We start from the raw sequence: 26,357 nt of genomic DNA, 5'->3' as shown, positions 1-26,357 counted from the left end.
AGAAGCTGAGGGGTGGGCTTAGGGAGACAGGTGGGATGGACTGAGAGAAGCTGAGGGGTGGGGTTAGGGAGACAGGTGGGATGGACTGAGAGAAGCTGAGGGGTGGGCTTAGGGAGACAGGTGGGATGGACTGAGAGTAGCTGAGGGGTGGGCTTAGGGAGACAGGTGGGATGGACTGAGAGTAGCTGAGGGGTGGGGTTATGGAGACAGGTGGGATGGACTGAGAGTAGCTGAGGGGTGGTGTTAGGGAGACAGGTGGGATGGACTGAGAGTAGCTGAGGGGTGGGGTTAGGGAGACAGGTGGGATGGACTGAGAGAAGCTGAGGGGTGGGGTTAGGGAGACAGGTGGGATGGACTGAGAGAAGCTGAGGGGTGGGGTTAGGGAGACAGGTGGGATGGACTGAGAGAAGCTGAGGGGTGGGGTTAGGGAGACAGGTGGGATGGACTGAGAGAAGCTTAGGGGTGGGGTTAGGGAGACAGGTGGGATGGACTGAGAGTAGCTGAGGGGTGGGGTTAGGGAGACAGGTGGGATGGACTGAGAGAAGCTGAGGGGTGGGGTTAGGGAGACAGGTGGGATGGACTGAGAGAAGCTGAGGGGTGGGCTTAGGGAGACAGGTAGGATGGACTGAGAGAAGCTGAGGGGTGGGGTTAGGGAGACAGGTGGGATGGACTGAGAGAAGCTGAGGGGTGGGCTTAGGGAGACAGGTGGGATGGACTGAGAGTAGCTGAGGGGTGGGGTTAGGGAGACAGGTGGGATGGACTGAGAGAAGCTGAGGGGTGGGGTTAGGGAGACAGGTGGGATGGACTGAGAGTAGCTTAGGGGTGGTGTTAGGGAGATAGGTGGGATGGACTGAGAGAAGCTGAGGGGTGGGGTTAGGGAGACAGGTGGGATGGACTGAGAGTAGCTGGAGGGGGGGTGTTAGGGAGACAGGTGGGATGGACTGAGAGTAGCTGAGGGGTGGGGTTAGGGAGACAGGTGGGATGGACTGAGAGTAGCTGAGGGGTGGGGTTAGGGAGATAGGTGGGATGGACTGAGAGAAGCTGAGGGGTGGTGTTAGGGAGACAGGTGGGATGGACTGAGAGAAGCTGAGGGGTGGGGTTAGGGAGACAGGTGGGATGGACTGAGAGTAGCTTAGGGGTGGTGTTAGGGAGATAGGTGGGATGGACTGAGAGAAGCTGGGGGGGTGGGGTTAGGGAGACAGGTGGGATGGACTGAGAGTAGCTGAGGGGGGGTGTTAGGGAGACAGGTGGGATGGACTGAGAGTAGCTGAGGGGTGGGGTTAGGGAGATAGGTGGGATGGACTGAGTAGCTGAGGGGTGGGGTTAGGGAGATGGGTGGGATGGACTGAGAGAAGCTGAGGGGTGGGGTTAGGGAGATAGGTGGGATTGACTGACAGAAGCTGAGGGGTTAGGGAGACAGGTGGGATGGACTGAGAGTAGCTGAGGGGTGGGGTTAGGGAGACAGGTGGGATGGACTGAGAGAAGCTGAGGGGTGGTGTTAGGGAGACAGGTGGGATGGACTGAGAGAAGCTGAGGGGTGGGGTTAGGGAGACGGGTGGGATAGACTGAGAGTAGCTGAGGGGTTGTGTTAGGGAGACAGGTGGGATGGACTGAGAGTAGCTGAGGGGTGGGGTTAGGGAGACAGGTGGGATGGACTGAGAGAAGCTGAGGGGTGGGGTTAGGGAGACAGGTGGGATGGACTGAGAGAAGCTGAGGGGTGGAGTTAGGGAGACAGGTGGGATGGACTGAGAGAAGCTGAGGGGTGGGGTTAGGGAGACAGGTGGGATGGACTGAGAGTAGCTGAGGGGTGGTGTTAGGGAGACAGGTGGGATGGACTGAGAGTAGCTGAGGGGTGTGGTTAGGGAGACAGGTGGGATGGACTGAGAGAAGCTGAGGGGTGGGGTTAGGGAGACAGGTGGGATGGACTGAGAGAAGCTGAGGGGTGGGGTTAGGGAGACAGGTGGGATGGACTGAGAGAAGCTGAGGGGTGGGCTTAGGGAGACAGGTGGGATGGACTGAGAGAAGCTGAGGGGTGGGCTTAGGGAGACAGGTGGGATGGACTGAGAGTAGCTGAGGGGTGGGGTTAGGGAGACAGGTGGGATGGACTGAGAGAAGCTGAGGGGTGGGGTTAGGGAGACAGGTGGGATGGACTGAGAGAAGCTGAGGGGTGGGGTTAGGGAGACAGGTGGGATGGACTGAGAGTAGCTGAGGGGTGGGGTTAGGGAGACAGGTGGGATGGACTGAGAGAAGCTGAGGGGTGGGGTTAGGGAGACAGGTGGGATGGACTGAGAGAAGCTGAGGGGTGGGCTTAGGGAGACAGGTGGGATGGACTGAGAGAAGCTGAGGGGTGGGGTTAGGGAGACAGGTGGGATGGACTGAGAGAAGCTGAGGGGTGGGCTTAGGGAGACAGGTGGGATGGACTGAGAGTAGCTGAGGGGTGGGGTTAGGGAGACAGGTGGGATGGACTGAGAGAAGCTGAGGGGTGGGGTTAGGGAGACAGGTGGGATGGACTGAGAGTAGCTTAGGGGTGGTGTTAGGGAGATAGGTGGGATGACTGAGAGAAGCTGAGGGGTGGGGTTAGGGAGACAGGTGGGATGGACTGAGAGTAGCTGGAGGGGGGGTGTTAGGGAGACAGGTGGGATGGACTGAGCGTAGCTGAGGGGTGGGGTTAGGGAGACAGGTGGGATGGACTGAGAGTAGCTGAGGGGTGGGGTTAGGGAGATAGGTGGGATGGACTGAGAGAAGCTGAGGGGTGGTGTTAGGGAGACAGGTGGGATGGACTGAGAGAAGCTGAGGGGTGGGGTTAGGGAGACAGGTGGGATGGACTGAGAGTAGCTTAGGGGTGGTGTTAGGGAGATAGGTGGGATGGACTGAGAGAAGCTGGGGGGTGGGGTTAGGGAGACAGGTGGGATGGACTGAGAGTAGCTGAGGGGGGGTGTTAGGGAGACAGGTGGGATGGACTGAGAGTAGCTGAGGGGTGGGGTTAGGGAGATAGGTGGGATGGACTGAGTAGCTGAGGGGTGGGGTTAGGGAGATAGTGGGATGGACTGAGAGAAGCTGAGGGGTGGGGTTAGGGAGATAGGTGGGATTGACTGACAGAAGCTGAGGGGTTAGGGAGACAGGTGGGATGGACTGAGAGTAGCTGAGGGGTGGGGTTAGGGAGACAGGTGGGATGGACTGAGAGAAGCTGAGGGGTGGTGTTAGGGAGACAGGTGGGATGGACTGAGAGAAGCTGAGGGGTGGGGTTAGGGAGACAGGTGGGATAGACTGAGAGTAGCTGAGGGGTTGTGTTAGGGAGACAGGTGGGATGGACTGAGAGTAGCTGAGGGGTGGGGTTAGGGAGACAGGTGGGATGGACTGAGAGAAGCTGAGGGGTGGGGTTAGGGAGACAGGTGGGATGGACTGAGAGAAGCTGAGGGGTGGGGTTAGGGAGACAGGTGGGATGGACTGAGAGTAGCTGAGGGGTGGTGTTAGGGAAACAGGTGGGATGGACTGAGAGAAGCTGAGGGGTGGGCTTAGGGAGACAGGTGGGATGGACTGAGAGAAGCTGAGGGGTGGGGTTAGGGAGACAGGTGGGATGGACTGAGAGTAGCTGAGGGGTGGTGTTAGGGAGACAGGTGGGATGGACTGAGAGAAGCTGAGGGGTGGGGTTAGGGAGACAGGTGGGATGGACAGAGAGAAGCTGAGGGGTGGGGTTAGGGAGACAGGTGGGATAGACTGAGAGTAGCTGAGGGGTGGTGTTAGGGAGACAGGTGGGATGGACTGAGAGAAGCTGAGGGGTGGAGTTAGGGAGACAGGTGGGATGGACTGAGAGAAGCTGAGGGGTGGGGTTAGGGAGACAGGTGGGATGGACTGAGAGTAGCTGAGGGGTGGTGTTAGGGAGACAGGTGGGATGGACTGAGAGTAGCTGAGGGGTGGGGTTAGGGAGACAGGTGGGATGGACTGAGAGAAGCTGAGGGGTGGTGTTAGGGAGATAGGTGGGATGGACTGAGAGTAGCTGAGGGGTGGGGTTAGGGAGACAGGTGGGATGGACTGAGAGAAGCTGAGGGGTGGGGTTAGGGAGACAGGTGGGATGGACTGAGAGTAGCTGAGGGGTGGGGTTAGGGAGACAGGTGGGATGGACTGAGAGAAGCTGAGGGGTGGGGTTAGGGAGACAGGTGGGATGGACTGAGAGAAGCTGAGGGGTGGGGTTAGGGAGACAGGTGGGATGGACTGAGAGAAGCTGAGGGGTGGGGTTAGGGAGACAGGTGGGATGGACTGAGAGAAGCTGAGGGGTGGGCTTAGGGAGACAGGTGGGATGGACTGAGAGAAGCTGAGGGGTGGGCTTAGGGAGACAGGTGGGATGGACTGAGAGAAGCTGAGGGGTGGGGTTAGGGAGACAGGTGGGATGGACTGAGAGAAGCTGAGGGGTGGGGTTAGGGAGACAGGTGGGATGGACTGAGAGTAGCTGAGGGGTGGTGTTAGGGAGACAGGTGGGATGGACTGAGAGAAGCTGAGGGGTGGGGTTAGGGAGACAGGTGGGATGGACTGAGAGTAGCTGAGGGGTGGGGTTAGGGAGACAGGTGGGATGGACTGAGAGAAGCTGAGGGGTGGGGTTAGGGAGACAGGTGGGATGGACTGAGAGAAGCTGAGGGGTGGGCTTAGGGAGACAGGTGGGATGGACTGAGAGAAGCTGAGGGGTGGGGTTAGGGAGACAGGTGGGATGGACTGAGAGAAGCTGAGGGGTGGGCTTAGGGAGACAGGTGGGATGGACTGAGAGTAGCTGAGGGGTGGGCTTAGGGAGACAGGTGGGATGGACTGAGAGTAGCTGAGGGGTGGGGTTAGGGAGACAGGTGGGATGGACTGAGAGTAGCTGAGGGGTGGGGTTAGGGAGACAGGTGGGATGGACTGAGAGTAGCTGAGGTGTGGGGTTAGGGAGACAGGTGGGATGGACTGAGAGAAGCTGAGGGGTGGGGTTAGGGAGACAGGTGGGATGGACTGAGAGAAGCTGAGGGGTGGGCTTAGGGAGACAGGTGGGATGGACTGAGAGTAGCTGAGGGGTGGGGTTAGGGAGACAGGTGGGATGGACTGAGAGAAGCTGAGGGGTGGGGTTAGGGAGACAGGTGGGATGGACTGAGAGTAGCTGAGGGGTGGTGTTAGGGAGACAGGTGGGATGGACTGAGAGAAGCTGAGGGGTGGGGTTAGGGAGACAGGTGGGATGGACTGAGAGAAGCTGAGGGGTGGGGTTAGGGAGACAGGTGGGATGGACTGAGAGTAGCTGAGGGGTGGTGTTAGGGAGACAGGTGGGATGGACTAAGAGAAGCTGAGGGGTGGGGTTAGGGAGACAGGTGGGATGGACTGAGAGTAGCTGAGGGGTGGGGTTAGGGAGACAGGTGGGATGGACTGAGAGAAGCTGAGGGGTGGGGTTAGGGAGACAGGTGGGATGGACTGAGAGAAGCTGAGGGGTGGGCTTAGGGAGACAGGTGGGATGGACTGAGAGAAGCTGAGGGGTGGGGTTAGGGAGACAGGTGGGATGGACTGAGAGAAGCTGAGGGGTGGGCTTAGGGAGACAGGTGGGATGGACTGAGAGTAGCTGAGGGGTGGGCTTAGGGAGACAGGTGGGATGGACTGAGAGTAGCTGAGGGGTGGGGTTAGGGAGACAGGTGGGATGGACTGAGAGTAGCTGAGGGGTGGTGTTAGGGAGACAGGTGGGATGGACTGAGAGTAGCTGAGGGGTGGGGTTAGGGAGACAGGTGGGATGGACTGAGAGAAGCTGAGGGGTGGGGTTAGGGAGACAGGTGGGATGGACTGAGAGAAGCTGAGGGGTGGGGTTAGGGAGACAGGTGGGATGGACTGAGAGTAGCTGAGGGGTGGGGTTAGGGAGACAGGTGGGATGGACTGAGAGAAGCTGAGGGGTGGGGTTAGGGAGACAGGTGGGATGGACTGAGAGTAGCTGAGGGGTGGGGTTAGGGAGACAGGTGGGATGGACTGAGAGAAGCTGAGGGGTGGTGTTAGGGAGATAGGTGGGATGGACTGAGAGTAGCTGAGGGGTGGGGTTAGGGAGACAGGTGGGATGGACTGAGAGAAGCTGAGGGGTGGGCTTAGGGAGACAGGTGGGATGGACTGAGAGAAGCTGAGGGGTGGGCTTAGTGAGACAGGTGGGATGGACTGAGAGTAGCTGAGGGGTGGGGTTAGGGAGACAGGTGGGATGGACTGAGAGAAGCTGAGGGGTGGGGTTAGGGAGACAGGTGGGATGGACTGAGAGAAGCTGAGGGGTGGTGTTAGGGAGACAGGTGGGATGGACTGAGTGAAGCTGAGGGGTGGGGTTAGGGAGACAGGTGGGATGGACTGAGAGTAGCTGAGGGGTGGGGTTAGGGAGACAGGTGGGATGGACTGAGAGAAGCTGAGGGGTGGGGTTAGGGAGACAGGTGGGATGGACTGAGAGAAGCTGAGGGGTGGGCTTAGGGAGACAGGTGGGATGGACTGAGAGAAGCTGAGGGGTGGGGTTAGGGAGACAGGTGGGATGGACTGAGAGAAGCTGAGGGGTGGGCTTAGGGAGACAGGTGGGATGGACTGAGAGTAGCTGAGGGGTGGGGTTAGGGAGACAGGTGGGATGGACTGAGAGAAGCTGAGGGGTGGGGTTAGGGAGACAGGTGGGATGGACTGAGAGTAGCTTAGGGGTGGTGTTAGGGAGATAGGTGGGATGGACTGAGAGAAGCTGAGGGGTGGGGTTAGGGAGACAGGTGGGATGGACTGAGAGTAGCTGAGGGGTGGGGTTAGGGAGACAGGTGGGATGGACTGAGAGAAGCTGAGGGGTGGTGTTAGGGAGATAGGTGGGATGGACTGAGAGTAGCTGAGGGGTGGGGTTAGGGAGACAGGTGGGATGGACTGAGAGAAGCTGAGGGGTGGGCTTAGGGAGACAGGTGGGATGGACTGAGAGAAGCTGAGGGGTGGGCTTAGTGAGACAGGTGGGATGGACTGAGAGTAGCTGAGGGGTGGGGTTAGGGAGACAGGTGGGATGGACTGAGAGAAGCTGAGGGGTGGGGTTAGGGAGACAGGTGGGATGGACTGAGAGAAGCTGAGGGGTGGTGTTAGGGAGACAGGTGGGATGGACTGAGTGAAGCTGAGGGGTGGGGTTAGGGAGACAGGTGGGATGGACTGAGAGTAGCTGAGGGGTGGGGTTAGGGAGACAGGTGGGATGGACTGAGAGAAGCTGAGGGGTGGGGTTAGGGAGACAGGTGGGATGGACTGAGAGAAGCTGAGGGGTGGGCTTATGGAGACAGGTGGGATGGACTGAGAGAAGCTGAGGGGTGGGGTTAGGGAGACAGGTGGGATGGACTGAGAGAAGCTGAGGGGTGGGCTTAGGGAGACAGGTGGGATGGACTGAGAGTAGCTGAGGGGTGGGGTTAGGGAGACAGGTGGGATGGACTGAGAGAAGCTGAGGGGTGGGGTTAGGGAGACAGGTGGGATGGATTGAGAGTAGCTGAGGGGTGGTGTTAGGGAGACAGGTGGGATGGACTGAGAGAAGCTGAGGGGTGGGGTTAGGGAGACAGGTGGGATGGACAGAGAGAAGCTGAGGGGTGGGGTTAGGGAGACAGGTGGGATAGACTGAGAGTAGCTGAGGGGTGGTGTTAGGGAGACAGGTGGGATGGACTGAGAGAAGCTGAGGGGTGGAGTTAGGGAGACAGGTGGGATGGACTGAGAGAAGCTGAGGGGTGGGGTTAGGGAGACAGGTGGGATGGACTGAGAGTAGCTGAGGGGTGGTGTTAGGGAGACAGGTGGGATGGACTGAGAGTAGCTGAGGGGTGGGGTTAGGGAGACAGGTGGGATGGACTGAGAGAAGCTGAGGGGTGGGGTTAGGGAGACAGGTGGGATGGACTGAGAGAAGCTGAGGGGTGGGGTTAGGGAGACAGGTGGGATGGACTGAGAGAAGCTGAGGGGTGGGCTTAGGGAGACAGGTGGGATGGACTGAGAGAAGCTGAGGGGTGGGCTTAGGGAGACAGGTGGGATGGACTGAGAGTAGCTGAGGGGTGGGGTTAGGGAGACAGGTGGGATGGACTGAGAGAAGCTGAGGGGTGGGGTTAGGGAGACAGGTGGGATGGACTGAGAGAAGCTTAGGGGTGGGGTTAGGGAGACAGGTGGGATGGACTGAGAGTAGCTGAGGGGTGGGGTTAGGGAGACAGGTGGGATGGACTGAGAGAAGCTGAGGGGTGGGGTTAGGGAGACAGGTGGGATGGACTGAGAGAAGCTGAGGGGTGGGCTTAGGGAGACAGGTGGGATGGACTGAGAGAAGCTGAGGGGTGGGGTTAGGGAGACAGGTGGGATGGACTGAGAGAAGCTGAGGGGTGGGCTTAGGGAGACAGGTGGGATGGACTGAGAGTAGCTGAGGGGTGGGGTTAGGGAGACAGGTGGGATGGACTGAGAGAAGCTGAGGGGTGGGGTTAGGGAGACAGGTGGGATGGACTGAGAGTAGCTGGAGGGGGGGTGTTAGGGAGACAGGTGGGATGGACTGAGAGTAGCTGAGGGGTGGGGTTAGGGAGACAGGTGGGATGGACTGAGAGTAGCTGAGGGGTGGGGTTAGGGAGATAGGTGGGATGGACTGAGAGAAGCTGAGGGGTGGTGTTAGGGAGACAGGTGGGATGGACTGAGAGAAGCTGAGGGGTGGGGTTAGGGAGACAGGTGGGATGGACTGAGAGTAGCTTAGGGGTGGTGTTAGGGAGATAGGTGGGATTGACTGAGAGAAGCTGGGGGGTGGGGTTAGGGAGACAGGTGGGATGGACTGAGAGTAGCTGAGGGGGGGGTGTTAGGGAGACAGGTGGGATGGACTGAGAGTAGCTGAGGGGTGGGGTTAGGGAGATAGGTGGGATGGACTGAGTAGCTGAGGGGTGGGGTTAGGGAGATGGGTGGGATGGACTGAGAGAAGCTGAGGGGTGGGATTAGGGAGATAGGTGGGATTGACTGACAGAAGCTGAGGGGTTAGGGAGACAGGTGGGATGGACTGAGAGTAGCTGAGGGGTGGGGTTAGGGAGACAGGTGGGATGGACTGAGAGAAGCTGAGGGGTGGTGTTAGGGAGACAGGTGGGATGGACTGAGAGAAGCTGAGGGGTGGGGTTAGGGAGACAGGTGGGATAGACTGAGAGTAGCTGAGGGGTTGTGTTAGGGAGACAGGTGGGATGGACTGAGAGTAGCTGAGGGGTGGGGTTAGGGAGACAGGTGGGATGGACTGAGAGAAGCTGAGGGGTGGGGTTAGGGAGACAGGTGGGATGGACTGAGAGAAGCTGAGGGGTGGGGTTAGGGAGACAGGTGGGATGGACTGAGAGTAGCTGAGGGGTGGTGTTAGGGAGACAGGTGGGATGGACTGAGAGAAGCTGAGGGGTGGGCTTAGGGAGACAGGTGGGATGGACTGAGAGAAGCTGAGGGGTGGGGTTAGGGAGACAGGTGGGATGGACTGAGAGTAGCTGAGGGGTGGTGTTAGGGAGACAGGTGGGATGGACTGAGAGAAGCTGAGGGGTGGGGTTAGGGAGACAGGTGGGATGGACAGAGAGAAGCTGAGGGGTGGGGTTAGGGAGACAGGTGGGATAGACTGAGAGTAGCTGAGGGGTGGTGTTAGGGAGACAGGTGGGATGGACTGAGAGAAGCTGAGGGGTGGAGTTAGGGAGACAGGTGGGATGGACTGAGAGAAGCTGAGGGGTGGGGTTAGGGAGACAGGTGGGATGGACTGAGAGTAGCTGAGGGGTGGTGTTAGGGAGACAGGTGGGATGGACTGAGAGTAGCTGAGGGGTGGGGTTAGGGAGACAGGTGGGATGGACTGAGAGAAGCTGAGGGGTGGTGTTAGGGAGATAGGTGGGATGGACTGAGAGTAGCTGAGGGGTGGGGTTAGGGAGACAGGTGGGATGGACTGAGAGAAGCTGAGGGGTGGGGTTAGGGAGACAGGTGGGATGGACTGAGAGTAGCTGAGGGGTGGGGTTAGGGAGACAGGTGGGATGGACTGAGAGAAGCTGAGGGGTGGGGTTAGGGAGACAGGTGGGATGGACTGAGAGAAGCTGAGGGGTGGGGTTAGGGAGACAGGTGGGATGGACTGAGAGAAGCTGAGGGGTGGGGTTAGGGAGACAGGTGGGATGGACTGAGAGAAGCTGAGGGGTGGGCTTAGGGAGACAGGTGGGATGGACTGAGAGAAGCTGAGGGGTGGGGTTAGGGAGACAGGTGGGATGGACTGAGAGTAGCTGAGGGGTGGGGTTAGGGAGACAGGTGGGATGGACTGAGAGAAGCTGAGGGGTGGGGTTAGGGAGACAGGTGGGATGGACTGAGAGTAGCTGAGGGGTGGTGTTAGGGAGACAGGTGGGATGGACTGAGAGAAGCTGAGGGGTGGGGTTAGGGAGACAGGTGGGATGGACTGAGAGTAGCTGAGGGGTGGGGTTAGGGAGACAGGTGGGATGGACTGAGAGAAGCTGAGGGGTGGGGTTAGGGAGACAGGTGGGATGGACTGAGAGAAGCTGAGGGGTGGGCTTAGGGAGACAGGTGGGATGGACTGAGAGTAGCTGAGGGGTGGGCTTAGGGAGACAGGTGGGATGGACTGAGAGTAGCTGAGGGGTGGGGTTAGGGAGACAGGTGGGATGGACTGAGAGTAGCTGAGGGGTGGGGTTAGGGAGACAGGTGGGATGGACTGAGAGTAGCTGAGGTGTGGGGTTAGGGAGACAGGTGGGATGGACTGAGAGAAGCTGAGGGGTGGGGTTAGGGAGACAGGTGGGATGGACTGAGAGAAGCTGAGGGGTGGGCTTAGGGAGACAGGTGGGATGGACTGAGAGTAGCTGAGGGGTGGGGTTAGGGAGACAGGTGGGATGGACTGAGAGAAGCTGAGGGGTGGGGTTAGGGAGACAGGTGGGATGGACTGAGAGTAGCTGAGGGGTGGTGTTAGGGAGACAGGTGGGATGGACTGAGAGAAGCTGAGGGGTGGGGTTAGGGAGACAGGTGGGATGGACTGAGAGAAGCTGAGGGGTGGGGTTAGGGAGACAGGTGGGATGGACTGAGAGTAGCTGAGGGGTGGTGTTAGGGAGACAGGTGGGATGGACTGAGAGAAGCTGAGGGGTGGGGTTAGGGAGACAGGTGGGATGGACTGAGAGTAGCTGAGGGGTGGGGTTAGGGAGACAGGTGGGATGGACTGAGAGAAGCTGAGGGGTGGGGTTAGGGAGACAGGTGGGATGGACTGAGAGAAGCTGAGGGGTGGGCTTAGGGAGACAGGTGGGATGGACTGAGAGAAGCTGAGGGGTGGGGTTAGGGAGACAGGTGGGATGGACTGAGAGAAGCTGAGGGGTGGGCTTAGGGAGACAGGTGGGATGGACTGAGAGTAGCTGAGGGGTGGGCTTAGGGAGACAGGTGGGATGGACTGAGAGTAGCTGAGGGGTGGGGTTAGGGAGACAGGTGGGATGGACTGAGAGTAGCTGAGGGGTGGTGTTAGGGAGACAGGTGGGATGGACTGAGAGTAGCTGAGGGGTGGGGTTAGGGAGACAGGTGGGATGGACTGAGAGAAGCTGAGGGGTGGGGTTAGGGAGACAGGTGGGATGGACTGAGAGAAGCTGAGGGGTGGGGTTAGGGAGACAGGTGGGATGGACTGAGAGTAGCTGAGGGGTGGGGTTAGGGAGACAGGTGGGATGGACTGAGAGAAGCTGAGGGGTGGGGTTAGGGAGACAGGTGGGATGGACTGAGAGTAGCTGAGGGGTGGGGTTAGGGAGACAGGTGGGATGGACTGAGAGAAGCTGAGGGGTGGTGTTAGGGAGATAGGTGGGATGGACTGAGAGAAGCTGAGGGGTGGGGTTAGGGAGACAGGTGGGATGGACTGAGAGTAGCTGAGGGGTGGGGTTAGGGAGACAGGTGGGATGGACTGAGAGAAGCTGAGGGGTGGGGTTAGGGAGACAGGTGGGATGGACTGAGAGAAGCTGAGGGGTGGGCTTAGGGAGACAGGTGGGATGGACTGAGAGAAGCTGAGGGGTGGGGTTAGGGAGACAGGTGGGATGGACTGAGAGAAGCTGAGGGGTGGGCTTAGGGAGACAGGTGGGATGGACTGAGAGTAGCTGAGGGGTGGGCTTAGGGAGACAGGTGGGATGGACTGAGAGTAGCTGAGGGGTGGGGTTAGGGAGACAGGTGGGATGGACTGAGAGTAGCTGAGGGGTGGTGTTAGGGAGACAGGTGGGATGGACTGAGAGTAGCTGAGGGGTGGGGTTAGGGAGACAGGTGGGATGGACTGAGAGAAGCTGAGGGGTGGGGTTAGGGAGACAGGTGGGATGGACTGAGAGAAGCTGAGGGGTGGGGTTAGGGAGACAGGTGGGATGGACTGAGAGTAGCTGAGGGGTGGGGTTAGGGAGACAGGTGGGATGGACTGAGAGAAGCTGAGGGGTGGGGTTAGGGAGACAGGTGGGATGGACTGAGAGTAGCTGAGGGGTGGGGTTAGGGAGACAGGTGGGATGGACTGAGAGAAGCTGAGGGGTGGTGTTAGGGAGATAGGTGGGATGGACTGAGAGTAGCTGAGGGGTGGGGTTAGGGAGACAGGTGGGATGGACTGAGAGTAGCTGAGGGGTTGTGTTAGGGAGACAGGTGGGATGGACTGAGAGAAGCTGAGGGGTGGGCTTAGTGAGACAGGTGGGATGGACTGAGAGAAGCTGAGGGGTGGTGTTAGGGAGACAGGTGGGATGGACTGAGTGAAGCTGAGGGGTGGGGTTAGGGAGACAGGTGGGATGGACTGAGAGTAGCTGAGGGGTGGTGTTAGGGAGACAGGTGGGATGGACTGAGAGAAGCTGAGGGGTGGGCTTAGGGAGACAGGTGGGATGGACTGAGAGAAGCTGAGGGGTGGGGTTAGGGAGACAGGTGGGATGGACTGAGAGTAGCTGAGGGGTGGTGTTAGGGAGACAGGTGGGATGGACTGAGAGAAGCTGAGGGGTGGGGTTAGGGAGACAGGTGGGATGGACAGAGAGAAGCTGAGGGGTGGGGTTAGGGAGACAGGTGGGATAGACTGAGAGTAGCTGAGGGGTGGTGTTAGGGAGACAGGTGGGATGGACTGAGAGAAGCTGAGGGGTGGGGTTAGGGAGACAGGTGGGATGGACTGAGAGAAGCTGAGGGGTGGGGTTAGGGAGACAGGTGGGATGGACTGAGAGTAGCTGAGGGGTGGTGTTAGGGAGACAGGTGGGATGGACTGAGAGTAGCTGAGGGGTGGTGTTAGGGAGACAGGTGGGATGGACTGAGAGAAGCTGAGGGGTGGGGTTAGGGAGACAGGTGGGATGGACTGAGAGAAGCTGAGGGGTGGGGTTAGGGAGATAGGTGGGATAGACTGAGAGAAGCTGAGGGGTGGGGTTAGGGAGATAGGTGGGATGGACTGAGAGTAGCTGAGGGGTGGGGTTAGGGAGACAGGTGGGATGGACTGAGAGAAGCTGAGGGGTGGGGTTAGGGAGACAGGTGGGATGGACTGAGATGCTGAGGGGTGGGGTTAGGGAGACAGGTGGGATGGACTGAGATGCTGAGGGGTGGGGTTAGGGAGACAGGTGGGATGGACTGAGAGTAGCTGAGGGGTGGGGTTAGGGAGACAGGTGGGATGGACTGAGAGTAGCTGAGGGGTGGGGTTAGGGAGACAGGTGGGATGGACTGAGAGTAGCTGAGGGGTGGGGTTAGGGAGACAGGTGGGATGGACTGAGAGAAGCTGAGGGGTGGGGTTAGGGAGACAGGTGGGATGGACTGAGAGTAGCTGAGGGATGGGGTTAGGGAGACAGGTGGGATGGACTGAGAGTAGCTGAGGGGTGTGGTTAGAGAGACAGGTGGGATGGACTGAGAGTAGCTGAGTGGTGGGGTTAGGGAGACAGGTGGGATGGACTGAGAGTAGCTGAGGGGTGGGGTTAGGGAGACAGGTGGGATGGACTGAGAGTAGCTGAGGGGTGTGGTTAGGGAGACAGGTGGGATTGACTGAGAGTAGCTTAGGGGTGGGGTTAGGGAGATGGGTGGGATGGACTGAGAGTAGCTGAGGGGTGGGTTTAAAAGCTCATGTTATATAATAGTTATGACTATAAAACACAATTTATAATGTATAAGTACTATCTATCTATATGTAATGTATATCAATTATCACATTTTATTTTTGCTATGTATCTACTGTAAAAAAATAAAAAATAATTGTGAATGATTTACATGTAACAACAAAAGAAAAAGCTGTAAAACCAAATTAGTTTTTGTCCTTCAGGGGGTGGAGGGGCCACAATAAATGACATTATAAGTGCGATGTGGACTCAAATACACCACCCCTATCATGTTTGTTTTTATTATAATAGGTGCAGCTATTTTCTATGTCCCAGGTGATCCAGAGAACATCCTGTGTATAATATGTCCGGCTCTGTCCCAAGCCGCTCTCGAGTTTACTCTGATGTAAACACACAGAGGCCTCGGGAATACTGGGACTACGAGTCCCATGTGGTGGAATGGGGGTACGTAGTGCGTGTGTGGTTCAAAAGCTGAACACATTGTTTTCTGTTGCATGTTCTGGTATGTGTGTTAGATTGTAGTTGGTGTTACCTAGCTGAACTTGTCAAGCCATCACATTGCTTGCCTCTTCTCTGACTATGTAGGAACCAAGATGACTACCAGCTGGTGCGCAAACTAGGACGAGGCAAATACAGTGAGGTGTTTGAAGCCATAAATATCACCAACAATGAGAAGGTTGTTGTCAAAATACTCAAGGTTGGTACCATATTCATTTTAATTGATTTTAGTATTGGCATTTTATCCCCTAACTCAAATTTCGCTCCTCGCCAAAGAGACATTTACATCATTTAGCAGACGCTCTTATCCAGAGCGACGTACTGTATGAAGTCCTGATGGTATTTTGTTATGTTTGTCAATAGCCTGTCAAAAAGAAGAAAATCAAGAGAGAAATCAAGATTCTGGAGAACTTGCGAGGCGGTCCCAACATCATCTCACTTTTAGACATCGTCAAGGATCCTGTGGTGAGTAGAGCTCGTGATCCTAATTTCTATAAGTGTGCCCTAGTAAAGTGTAAATCATAACACAACCACATGCTCGTTTTGTTGTGCCTTTTTTACAATGGCTGTTGCTCAATCACTAAGCAGAAACAATGTGCTTCATAATCAGCTACCTCCATCCAGAGTTTCCCCCAGGATTTTTTTCAGCAGCTGTGGCAAAGTTAGCGGGGGCGTGGCCAATTGCGCAATTTTAGAGGCCCTCTTAGCCGCAGAGACAAAATGTTGCTGTTTTAAATAGGGATGCACGATATATCAGTGAACGTATCGGAATCGGCCAATATTAGCTAAAAATGCCAACATCGGTATCGGCCCGATGTCTAGTTTAAAGCCGATGTTAAAAACCGATGTCAAAGCTACCGTGCATACCTATATAACGTAGGTACATGACGTAATAACGCCATGTAAAATATTGCACTACACGTGCAACACATCATTCCTAACCTAGCCCACAATGTCTGCTGTGTGGATCGAGCAGTCAACAAGTCAAGCAGTCATTTGAAAGAGTAAGAAAATTTCAGCGAGACAACTCAAAGGCGAAATCCATGAAAGCCAAGACAATCAACCGTTTTCTGTTGTGGGTGATGTTGGCTTTTGTTGACTAGTCGAGCACCGGTACACACTACCAATTGCTCTATTTTTCAGATGTTGCCCTACCGGAGTTACACAGTAATAGCTTCACGACATGCATACTATGGAACGCCGTTTGGGTCTTTGTGTGTCAAAAAAGATACAGTAGCACTGTCAAAGCTGTACAAAAAAGTCTGCAAACACCGGCCACGAACAATGCGTTTACAATCCCGTGTTGGTAATTAAGCATCATTTGTTCGATCACAACTTCTGGGGTAGCTAGCTTTAGCTTGGTACCCAGCTAGCACCAATACAACCAGCCTGAAAACAATGACCAGTAGAAACTGCAGTCATTTTCATTGTTCTTAGCAATGATTTAGGAATCCTTGCGAGTAAGTATTAGCTAGGTTGCCACTTGTTGTTCGCCTATTGAAATTGAACTTCAGTTCATGAAAATAAATAGCTAGCCAGCTACTTTACCCTGTTGCCCAAAGCTAACGTTATAAGCAGCCAACTAGCTTCATCTGGCTAGTGAGACTTGACTGGACCGGCTTATGTGTTGTGAAGCTAGCCACAATAAGGATTAGGCACAATAGTGGAATTTGCATTTTGCCTTGAAAATAAAAGTATGTAATTTACAGTGACGCAAATGAATACAAATAGAATTATGCCATACTTTTATTTTGAAGGCTAACCGCAAAGTTCACTATTGTGGCTAATTATTGTGGCTAGCTTCACATAGATGGGTCTGACTAATCAAATAAGAACTGTCTGATAAATTAGGGTTATTTTAGATGGTGACACCTAGCTATATAGTTAGCTAGTTAACGGTAGCTACTGAAACAGATTATGTCGTTTTGCTATGTTTTTGGGGAAGAATTACATTGTTTGCATCCATGAGCTAGCTAGCTTTTTTTTATGACTAGCACTGTAGGTGCACGAGACAACTTTACCAGCATTGTAGCATACGTATTGATGAATCGTTGTGATATATCAAATACGAGTGATAGTGTAATAACTACGTAAAAAATGTATAAACTCGTTAAATTATTATTTGACTTGCAGTCATATTCAGGTCCTGATTGGTCAACAAGCTTATTTGACAATCAAAGACCCAAACGGCGTTCCATAGAAATCCTGGTTGAGAATGAAATGACTGAACAACGCTGCTTCTGTGTGTGTGTGTGTGTGTGTGTGTGTGTGTGTGTGTGTGTGTGTGTGTGAACTTTTTAACTGTACTGGAATGCTTAAAAGTTCGCTAACATTTTAAATATCAGTTATCGTTATTGTTTTTTTTGGCAAGGAAAATATCGCCCAAAAAATGTAATATTGGTGCATCACTAGTTTTAAAGCTAATTTCCTGTAATTCTACACATTTTGCCATGGCTTATGCCTTGTTCTTATTCTATCTGAGTGACTCAAACATTATAACAAAATCAATGCCATGACATTTTTTAAATTCTCCCTGACTGTCTACCGTAATTTCCGGACTATTAAGTGCACCTGAATATAAGCCGCACCCACTGAATTAAAAAAAATATATATATTTTGAACATAAATAAGCCGCACATGTCTATAAGCCGCAGGTGCCTACCGGTACATTGAAACAAATGAACTTTACACAGGCTTTAACGAAACACGGCGTGTAACAAAAATAAATAGGCTTTAACGAAACACGGCTTGTAACAAAAAATTAGCAGTAAGCATTAGTTGTCTTTTTGCACTGAGTCAATTCCTCACGCTGCTGTTTCCAACGTCTTATCATCGACTCATTAAAACCAAGCTCCCGTGCAGCAGCTCTATTTCCTTTTCCAACAGCCAGATCAATCGCCTTCAACTTGAAAGCTGCATCATATGCATTTCTCCGTGTCTTTGCCATGATGAGGGTGACAAAATGACTACCGTAATCAGAATGATGGGAAGTTTGAGAACGCTCGATTTAATCTAAACAGTAAACAAAAACGTTGTTTGACCTTAACCCGTTCGGCAATTTCGTTGGTCTAATGAAAGCTTCATGCCGCTAAACAATTGAGCACGTCACAGAATGTTGTTTTTTTTAAGAAAAAAAATTGAAAGCGGGAAAAATCCATATTTTAGCCGCGTCATTGTTTAAGCCGCGAGGTTCAAAGCGTGAGAAAAAAGTTGCGGCTTATAGTCCGGAATTTACGGTAGTTTTTATTTTGGTGGTTGTCAAAGATTATCTTATTTAAATATACTGCTCAAAAAAATAAAGGGAACACTTAAACAACACGTCCTAGATATGAATGAAAGAAATAATCTTATTAAATACTTTTTTCTTTACATAGTTGAATGTGCTGACAACAAAATCACACAAAAATAATCAATGGAAATCCAATTTATCAACCCATGGAGGTCTGGATTTGGAGTCACACTCACAATTAAAGTGGAAAACCACACTACAGGCTGATCCAACTTTTATGTAATGTCCTTAAAACAAGTCAAAATGAGGCTCAGTAGTGTGTGTGGCCTCCATGTGCTTGTATGACCTCCCTACAATGCCTGGGCATGCTCCTGATGAGGTGGCGGATGGTCTCCTGAGGGATCTCCTCCCAGACCTGGACTAAAGCATCCGCCAACTCCTGGACAGTCTGTTGTGCAACGTGGCGTTGGTGGATGGAGCGAGACATGATGTACCAGATGTGCTCAATTGGATTCAGGTCTGGGGAACGGGCGGGCCAGTCCATAGCATCAATGCCTTCCTCTTGCAGGAACTGCTGACACACTCCAGCCACATGAGGTCTAGCATTGTTTTGCATTAGGAGGAACCCAGGGCCAACCGCACCAGCATATGGTCTCACAAGGGGTCTGAGGATCTCATCTCGGTACCTAATGGCAGTCAGGCTACCTCTGGCGAGCACATGGAGGGCTGTGCGGCCCCCCAAAGAAATGCCACCCCACACCATGACTGACCCACCGCCAAACCGGTCATGCTGGAGGATGTTGCAGGCAGCAGAACGTTCTCCACGGCGTCTCCAGACTCTGTCACGTCTGTCACGTGCTCAGTGTTTGCCAATCTTGGTGATCTCTGGCAAATGCCAAACATCCTGCACGGTGTTGGGCTGTAAGCACAACCCCCACCTGTGGACGTCGGGCCCTCATACCACCCTCATGGAGTCTGTTTCTGACCGTTTGAGCAGACACATGCACATTTGTGGCCTGCTGGAGGTCATTTTGCAGGGCTCTGGAAGTGCTTCTCCTGCTCCTCCTTGCACAAAGGCGGAAGTAGCGGTCCTGCTGCTGGGTTGTTGCCCTCCTACGGCCTCCTCCACGTCTCCTGATGTACTGGCCTGTCTCCTGGTAGCGCCTCCATGCTCTGGACACTACGCTGACAGACACAGCAAACCTTCTTGCCACAGCTCGCAATGATGTGCCATCCTGGATGAGCTGCACTACCTGAGCCACTTGTGTGGGTTGTAGACTCCGTCTCATGCTACCACTAGAGTGAAAGCACCGCCAGTATTCAAAAGTGACCAAAACATCAGCCAGGAAGCATAGGAACTGAGAAGTGGTCTGTGGTCCCCACCTGCAGAAGCACTCCTTTATTGGGGGTGTCTTGCTAATTGCCTATAATTTCCACCTGTTGTCTATGCCATTTGCACAACAGCATGTGAAATTTATTGTCAATCAGTGTTGCTTCCTAAACGGGCAGTTTGATTTCACAGAAGTGTGATTGACTTGGAGTTACATTGTGTTGTTTAAGTGTTCCCTTTATTTTTTTGAGCAGTGTATATATCGCTTTTCTACTTTATACCTGGTTTTAATCATTTGAGTTTACATTGAAAACGTTTTACCATCCTGATTATTATTCTTATTTTTTTCAAATGTATTTTTTGTGTGTTCTGGTTGAGTGAGTGATTGTAGTGATTGTAGCTCCTCATGCCTTTTCTTATGTCTTCTCAGTCCCGAACTCCCGCGCTGGTTTTTGAGCATGTAAACAACACTGATTTCAAGGTGAGGAGAGAGACAATGTTCATCTGTCTGTACAGAATTCTAATTAACGTTACATTCTGAACCAAGGTCCAGCCATCTCATTTTGATAGATTTTTTTTCTCTGTATTTCAGCAACTGTATCAAACTTTATCAGACTTCGACATACGGTTCTACATGTTTGAAATATTGAAGGTAAGGGATGGTTTCAAAAAACAAATAAACACCTCACGGCACAACGCCTCTCCCCCATGTGACCTTGTTGTGTGTATGTACTGTATTTTTTGTTATGTCGGACCCCAGTAAGACTGTCTCCATTGGTGTCGACTAATGGGGATCCTAATAAATCAAATCTCAGATGCCAATGATACATCTCGTATTTAGACTTCTATTAGTTTAAACCGTTACCTAATTTTTTCTTCTCAGGCCCTTGACTACTGTCACAGTATGGGGATCATGCACAGAGATGTCAAGCCACACAATGTGATGATTGATCATGAACACAGAAAGGTATGAATTCAGTCTCCTACTTTCATTCATTCTGTTACTATAGCTTGTATCACTACCATAATTAACCAGATGTCTTTGTTAGACGTTTTAGTTTCCTTATTGTAAAGCGTCTTTGGGATTTAGAAAAGCTCTATATAAGGCCTGTTTATTAATAGTGTTATTATCATAGAACTAGAACTCAGAATTGGGAATTAGAATGTATTATTAACTAACGTTCTCTTGTAGCTCCGTCTGATCGACTGGGGCTTGGCAGAGTTCTACCACCCTAACCAGGAGTACAATGTGAGAGTGGCCTCACGTTACTTCAAAGGACCTGAGCTGCTGGTAGACTACCAGGTGAGACCACTCAATACAGTCTGACCAGACTAGTTATAAACATGAAACTAACTAGTATAGTTGGCCACAAATCTATAGTAGCATGTTGTTAATGTAGTTCTAATAAGTTGGTATAGTAATGTAGTCATTGTTGTTTTAAGCACAGCTCTCACTCTCTCCCCCTCTCCTCTCTCTTTATTTCAGATGTATGACTACAGTTTAGACATGTGGAGTTTGGGCTGTATGTTGGCCAGCATGATCTTCAGGAAGGAGCCTTTCTTCCATGGACACGACAACTACGACCAGGTAGAATTGTCTCATGGTGCTGATCACAATGTCTTGATATTGAATCCTGATGCTACAGTCTCTACTACAACAGCACTGATTTTAACTATCAAGTGGATGTCTTGTTGCTCTCTTAGTTGACTGCCTGTTGAATTGCACATTTCTGTAGGATTACAAGTAAGTATTTTGATTGAGTCTTTTGCTTTGTCTACAATCAGGTGAGAAGAATTGAGTCTCTCAGTGCTGATGAACAAACCTCAAACAATGTGTTGATCATGATGAGACTACAGTCTTTACAACAAGGCTGATGGTTGATATTTAGTGCATACTTCTAGCCCTCTTACTTGACTGCCAGTTGAATTCCAGATTTAGGCCTTAGGCTTTTGATTTAGTTTGTTTTCCCTCTAAAATGTTTTGTTTCTGTTTTACAGCTCGTACGGATTGCTAAAGTCCTCGGCACAGAGGACTTGTATGACTACATCGACAAGTACAACATTGAACTAGACCCACGGTTTAATGACATTCTGGGCAGGTAAGAATATCCAACATTTCATCTTCAGATTACTTCAACATAACTGGGCTTCAGAATGTATTACTAAATGGTCCAAATACACAATGTGAATGTAAGTTTACACCTGACCCCTGCCTTGAGTAATTCAGGTTAGTAATGCCCAATATATTGACCCATAGAAACAGAAAGAGTTGAACGGCGAAAGCCCCTCAGACATGACAATTTAAGAGTACTCATGGGTACAGTCAATTTGGCCACCAGTCTCTTTCCATATATTGATATGACTTGTTCCTATTTTTTTGTCTCCTTTTTCCCTAAACTTCTTTGTCAAGTGTATTGAGAGAACTTTGTGAATGTTGACTTGATTTTATATATTGAACTCTCTCTCCTGGTCCATTCCCCAGACACTCCCGTAAGAGGTGGGAGAGGTTTGTGCACAGTGAGAACCAGCACCTGGTGAGCACAGAGGCACTGGACTTCCTGGACAAGCTGCTGCGTTACGACCACAACGCTCGCCTCACGGCCCGGGAGGCCATGGAACACCCATACTTCTGTGAGTTTCCCCTCCGCCTCCACTCAGACCTCTAGATATACGTGCTACAGGTGTTCCCTGTAGCTCAGTTGGTAGAGCATGGTGTTTGCAACGCCAGGGTTGTGGGTTCGATTCCCACGGGGGGCCAGTACAGGGGGAAAAAAATGTATGAAATGTAAGTCGCTCTGGATAAGAGCGTCTGCTAAATGACTAAAAATGTTTTTTTTTAAAAGTAAAATATAGGCCTGCTGCATTAGACACCTAACTGAATGTTTAAGTACTAGAACCCTCGCTAGATATTAAGATTATGGTGCTAAATTATGCCTCAATACAATACTTTAAAAATCTTTTTAAAGTACTTGTTAAAAAAGGTTCATATTCAGTGGATTCTCTTGCAGCCATTGAACACATTGACGCAGAAGGCTTTTTAACAAGCGTCCCACCTACTCAACAGCCAGTGTAATCCCGTGGCGCGATATTCAAATACCTTAGAAATGCTATTACTTCAATTTCTCAAACATATGACTATTTTACACCATTTTAAAGACAAGACTCTCGTTAATCTAACCACACTGTCCGATTTCAAAAAGGCTTTACAACGAAAGCAAAACATTAGATTATGTCAGCAGAGTACCCAGCCAGAAATAATCAGACACCCATTTTTCAAGCTAGCATATATTGTCACATAAACCCAAACCACAGCTAAATGCAGCACTAACCTTTGATCTTCATCAGATGACAATCCTAGGACATTATGTTATACAATGCATGCATGTTTTGTTCAATCAAGTTCATATTTATATCAAAAAACAGCTTTTTACATTAGCATGTGACTAGCATGTGACTAGCATTCCCGCCGAACACTTCCGGTGAATTTACTAAATTACTCACGATAAACGTTCACAAAAAACATAACAATTATTTTAAGAATTATAGATACAGAACTCCTTTATGCACTCGCTATGTCCGATTTTAAAAATGGCTTTTCGGTGAAAGCACATTTTGCAATATTCTGAGTAGATAGCCCGGCCATCACAGGCTAGCTATTTTGACACCCACCAAGTGTGGTACTCACCAAACTCCGATTTACTATTAGAAAAGTTTGATTACCTTTGCTGTTCTTCGTCAGAATGCACTCCCAGGACTTCTACTTCAATTACAAATGTTGGTTTGGTCCCAAATAATCCATAGTTATATCCAAATAGCGGCGTTTTGTTCGTGCGTTCAAGACACTATCCGAAGGGTAAAGAAGGGTGACGCGTTTCGTGACACAAAATGTCTAAATATTCCATTACCGTACTTCGAAGCATGTCAACCGCTGTTTAAAATCAATTTTTATGCCATTTTTCTCATAAAAAAGCGATAATATTCCGACCGGGAAACCCTGTTTTAGTTCAAAGACAGAGAAAATAAAAACATGGGGTCGCCTCGTGCACGCGCCTCAGTCTCATTGTACTCTGATCGACCACTATCAAAATGCGCTAATGTTTTTCAGCCAGGGCCTGCAAAGCCACCATTCATCTTTCTGGTGCCTTCTGAGAGCCTATGGGAGCGTTAGAAAATGTCACGTTATGCCAGAGATCCCCTGTTTTGGTTAGAGGTGATCAAGAAGGCCATGAAATGGTCAGAGAGAGCGCTTCCTGTTTGGAATCTTCTCAGGTTTTGGCCTGCCAAATGAGTTCTGTTATACTCACAGACACCATTCAAACAGTTTTAGAAACTTTAGGGTGTTTTCTATCCAAATCAAACAATTATATGCATATTCTAGTTACTTGGCAGGAGTAGTAACCAGATTAAATCGGGTACGTTTTTTATCCGGCCGTGCAAATGCTGCCCCCTATCCCCAACAGGTTAACAGATATTTACAGTTTCTTCAGGGGAGTTCATGTGACTACAGTATACATTTTAGCCCTTTAGCAGATGCTCTTATCCACATCGACTTAAAATTAGTGCATTCATCTTAAGATGTATTGTTGTCTCACCAAGCTATCACAATCATATCAAGTTCACTTTCCCTCAAAGTATGGGTGGGAGGGCAAATAGACCAGAGGTGGTGGAACGAAGGGCTCAGGTTGGGATGTAGGGTTTTCAAATAAGCCTGATTGTAGGGAGGGACAGTTCCTCTTACTGCTGCGTAGGCAAGCATCAGGGTCTTGGAGATGATGCCAGCTTCGACTGGAAGCAAGTGGCATGTGCAGAGGAACAGGGTGACATGGGAGAACTAGGTCAGAGATGACACGCTCAAGTGTTTTGGGGAAAAAAAGAAAGAAGGCATACCGGTCTGTTGTTCTTGACGTCAGAGAGTTTGAGTCTTGCTATCATAGCTGTCGGTGGATTGGGTTAATGAGTGTTGCTATCATAGCTGTCGGTGGATTGGGTTAATGAGTGTTGCTATCATAGCTGTTGGTGGATTGGGTTAATGAGTGTTGCTATCATAGCTGTCGGTGGATTGGGTTAATGAGTGTTGCTATCATAGCTGTCGGTGGATTGGGTTAATGAGTGTTGCTATCATAGCTGTCGGTGGATTGGGTTAATGAGTGTTGCAATCATAGCTGTCGGTGGATTGGGTTAATGAGTGTTGCTATCATAGCTGTCGGTGGATTGGGTTAATGACTGTTGCTATCATAGCTGTCGGTGGATTGGGTTAATGCATGTTGATTTAGAAGATATCTGATTGTCTCTCTCTCTCTCTGATGCCAGACCCCGTTGTTAAAGATCAGGGAAGGGGCAGCACTCCTGGAGGAATGGTTACCAGCTCCACTCCAGTCAGCTCTTCCAGTATGATGGCAGGTAAGTCATCCAACACTGTGTTCTGAGGACCGTAGGGCTTTGGTCAAAAGTAGTGCACTATTTAGGGTATAGGGTACCATTCGGGACGGAACCTCTGTCTCAACTCCCTGGGAAGATGTGCTGTTATCATTACTCTTTGAACTTTGTACGTTGATTGAATGGTTTCCCAACACCACTGTTTTATTTGTGATCTATGGTGAGTACTCCTCCTGACTAGGGCTGTTGCAGTGACCGAATTACCGCCATACCAGCAGTCACGTGTCATGAAGGCAGTCAAATTCCACATGACCGTTTAGTCACAGTAATTAGACTTCTCCAAGTTATAATGTTGCTGCTGGTCATTAGTAGCCTACCAAACTTGCTAACTGGCTGGTACTCAGCACTCCATTGTCCCTCTAATTACTCTGACGTCAATGTAATCTAAAATCTAATCAAACACTTCATGAGAGCCCGTGAGCTCATGTTGCGCAACATTTCTATAGGCTATTTAATTGCGCTAGAAAACAGAGTGATGGCCTCTACTAAATAGAGGAGGATCCCATCAGCTTTCTATAGGCTAGACCTACTATATTTATTTCTCAACTTTCCTAGTATTAAGCGCATTGCTTATATTTACAACAGGAGTACAGCCAACCTGGCTGGCATGAAAATGAATCACGGAAAACCGTCCTCCATCCGCTATTTAAGTGCATAGATGCCGTGTGCAATGCTGCCCTTATAATGTGAAGAAATAGCCTAATAGTTTATCAATATTTTAAGCTAAACGTTTTGATCTATTGTGTCAGCCACATTGCGTTAAAATAGTTTTTTTGATGCTAGTAATAATATTAATTTGGGATCTATTGCATCCCACAACTGTCCCAGACTATGTTTGGAATATTTATATCTGCACAGAATAGAATAGGTCAACTTTTGTACTATGGGGGATAGTAGATTGACAGGTTAGTGCTTTTGCTGTTCGTTAGACCGACTCAACTTGTTGGCTGATTTTAAAAGTAAATGTGGGCAGTTCTTCTAATATCTTCACCTCTGAATTGGATAAGGATACGCACAGTTGCGTCCACGATGTGTTTGTCTTAACTTGTAGCCTGTGAGAAAGACCCGATCACGTGATTGAGAATAGATTTTTTTTAGGGTACATTATGGCCACAAAGGGGATGCCGCCGTGAAATTCGAGGCGTTATCAAGTGCTTGTCAAATTGTGAATGAGAGATTGATGAAGTGTGTATAGCCTGCGCAAAAAACAAAGCAGAGATCAAGCTTTTTCAAGCGACTTTTTTCAAATCATCATTAGTCGCATCATGCAGCCTTACAATGTATTAAAAATCTAAACATATAGCATTTGTAGAACTAAAGTTACATTAATAACTCTAAATTAAGCAAATGAGTACCTATTTCTTTGTTAACCGCTCAACACAGAATAGCCGCATGTGGACACTCCCTCAAATCATTTGGAGAAAATATTAATATTTTATTCAGCTTTGTTCAATTGTATTCTTCATACTATAAAATAATGCCACAGAATTCTAAGCAAATATTGTCTGCTAAATGAACTAGTGTAGCCCACAGCCATTTGTCATAGCCACATCAGGACCTAACGTAAGGACAACTCAGAGTATGCTTTTCTGTTCTTCTGAAATAGTCTACATTTTCTTCATATCATGTTTCTTTAGACCTAAAATAAATCATGGATTTATTGTGATGGTGTAGGCTATATTTATTAGACCTTTTACAATGTAAATGTTCCTACGGTCTGCATCAGTGGCCTGAAGGTTCAATTACCGTGAGACCAACAGTTATTTGCTTGACAATCACCGGCTGATGAAATTTTGTGACCACCACAGCCCTGCTACTGACCATAGATCACACTGCTCTCTTCTTTTACTTCCTGTCAATAAGTGTACTA

At 50.7% G+C, this 26,357-nt stretch overlaps 1 protein-coding gene across 2 annotated transcripts in view; it reads left to right on the top strand.

The window, feature by feature from the left end:
• LOC115176623 (casein kinase II subunit alpha) overlaps nt 1-26,357 on the top strand; it is a 30,193-nt gene that overhangs the window by 2,632 nt on the left and 1,204 nt on the right. Inside the window, exons 4-14 of one of the 2 annotated variants that reach the window (XM_029736734.1) lie at nt 14,310-14,438; nt 14,580-14,691; nt 14,856-14,957; nt 19,482-19,532; nt 19,644-19,703; nt 19,935-20,018; nt 20,244-20,354; nt 20,538-20,639; nt 21,050-21,150; nt 21,534-21,682; nt 24,362-24,451. In XM_029736734.1, coding sequence (XP_029592594.1) covers nt 14,338-14,438; nt 14,580-14,691; nt 14,856-14,957; nt 19,482-19,532; nt 19,644-19,703; nt 19,935-20,018; nt 20,244-20,354; nt 20,538-20,639; nt 21,050-21,150; nt 21,534-21,682; nt 24,362-24,451 — 1,063 coding nt within the window. In that variant the 5' untranslated portion in view covers nt 14,310-14,337. Of the gene's footprint in view, nt 1-14,285; nt 14,439-14,579; nt 14,692-14,855; nt 14,958-19,481; nt 19,533-19,643; nt 19,704-19,934; nt 20,019-20,243; nt 20,355-20,537; nt 20,640-21,049; nt 21,151-21,533; nt 21,683-24,361; nt 24,452-26,357 lie in introns of both variants that reach the window. The other variant, XM_029736735.1, reaches the window with a different exon arrangement.

The sequence above is a fragment of the Salmo trutta genome, chromosome 37, assembly GCF_901001165.1.
Source record: "Salmo trutta chromosome 37, fSalTru1.1, whole genome shotgun sequence".
NCBI lineage: Eukaryota > Metazoa > Chordata > Actinopteri > Salmoniformes > Salmonidae > Salmo > Salmo trutta.
Note: the sequence above shows the minus strand (reverse complement) of the source record. Positions and strands in the feature narration are given on the sequence as shown.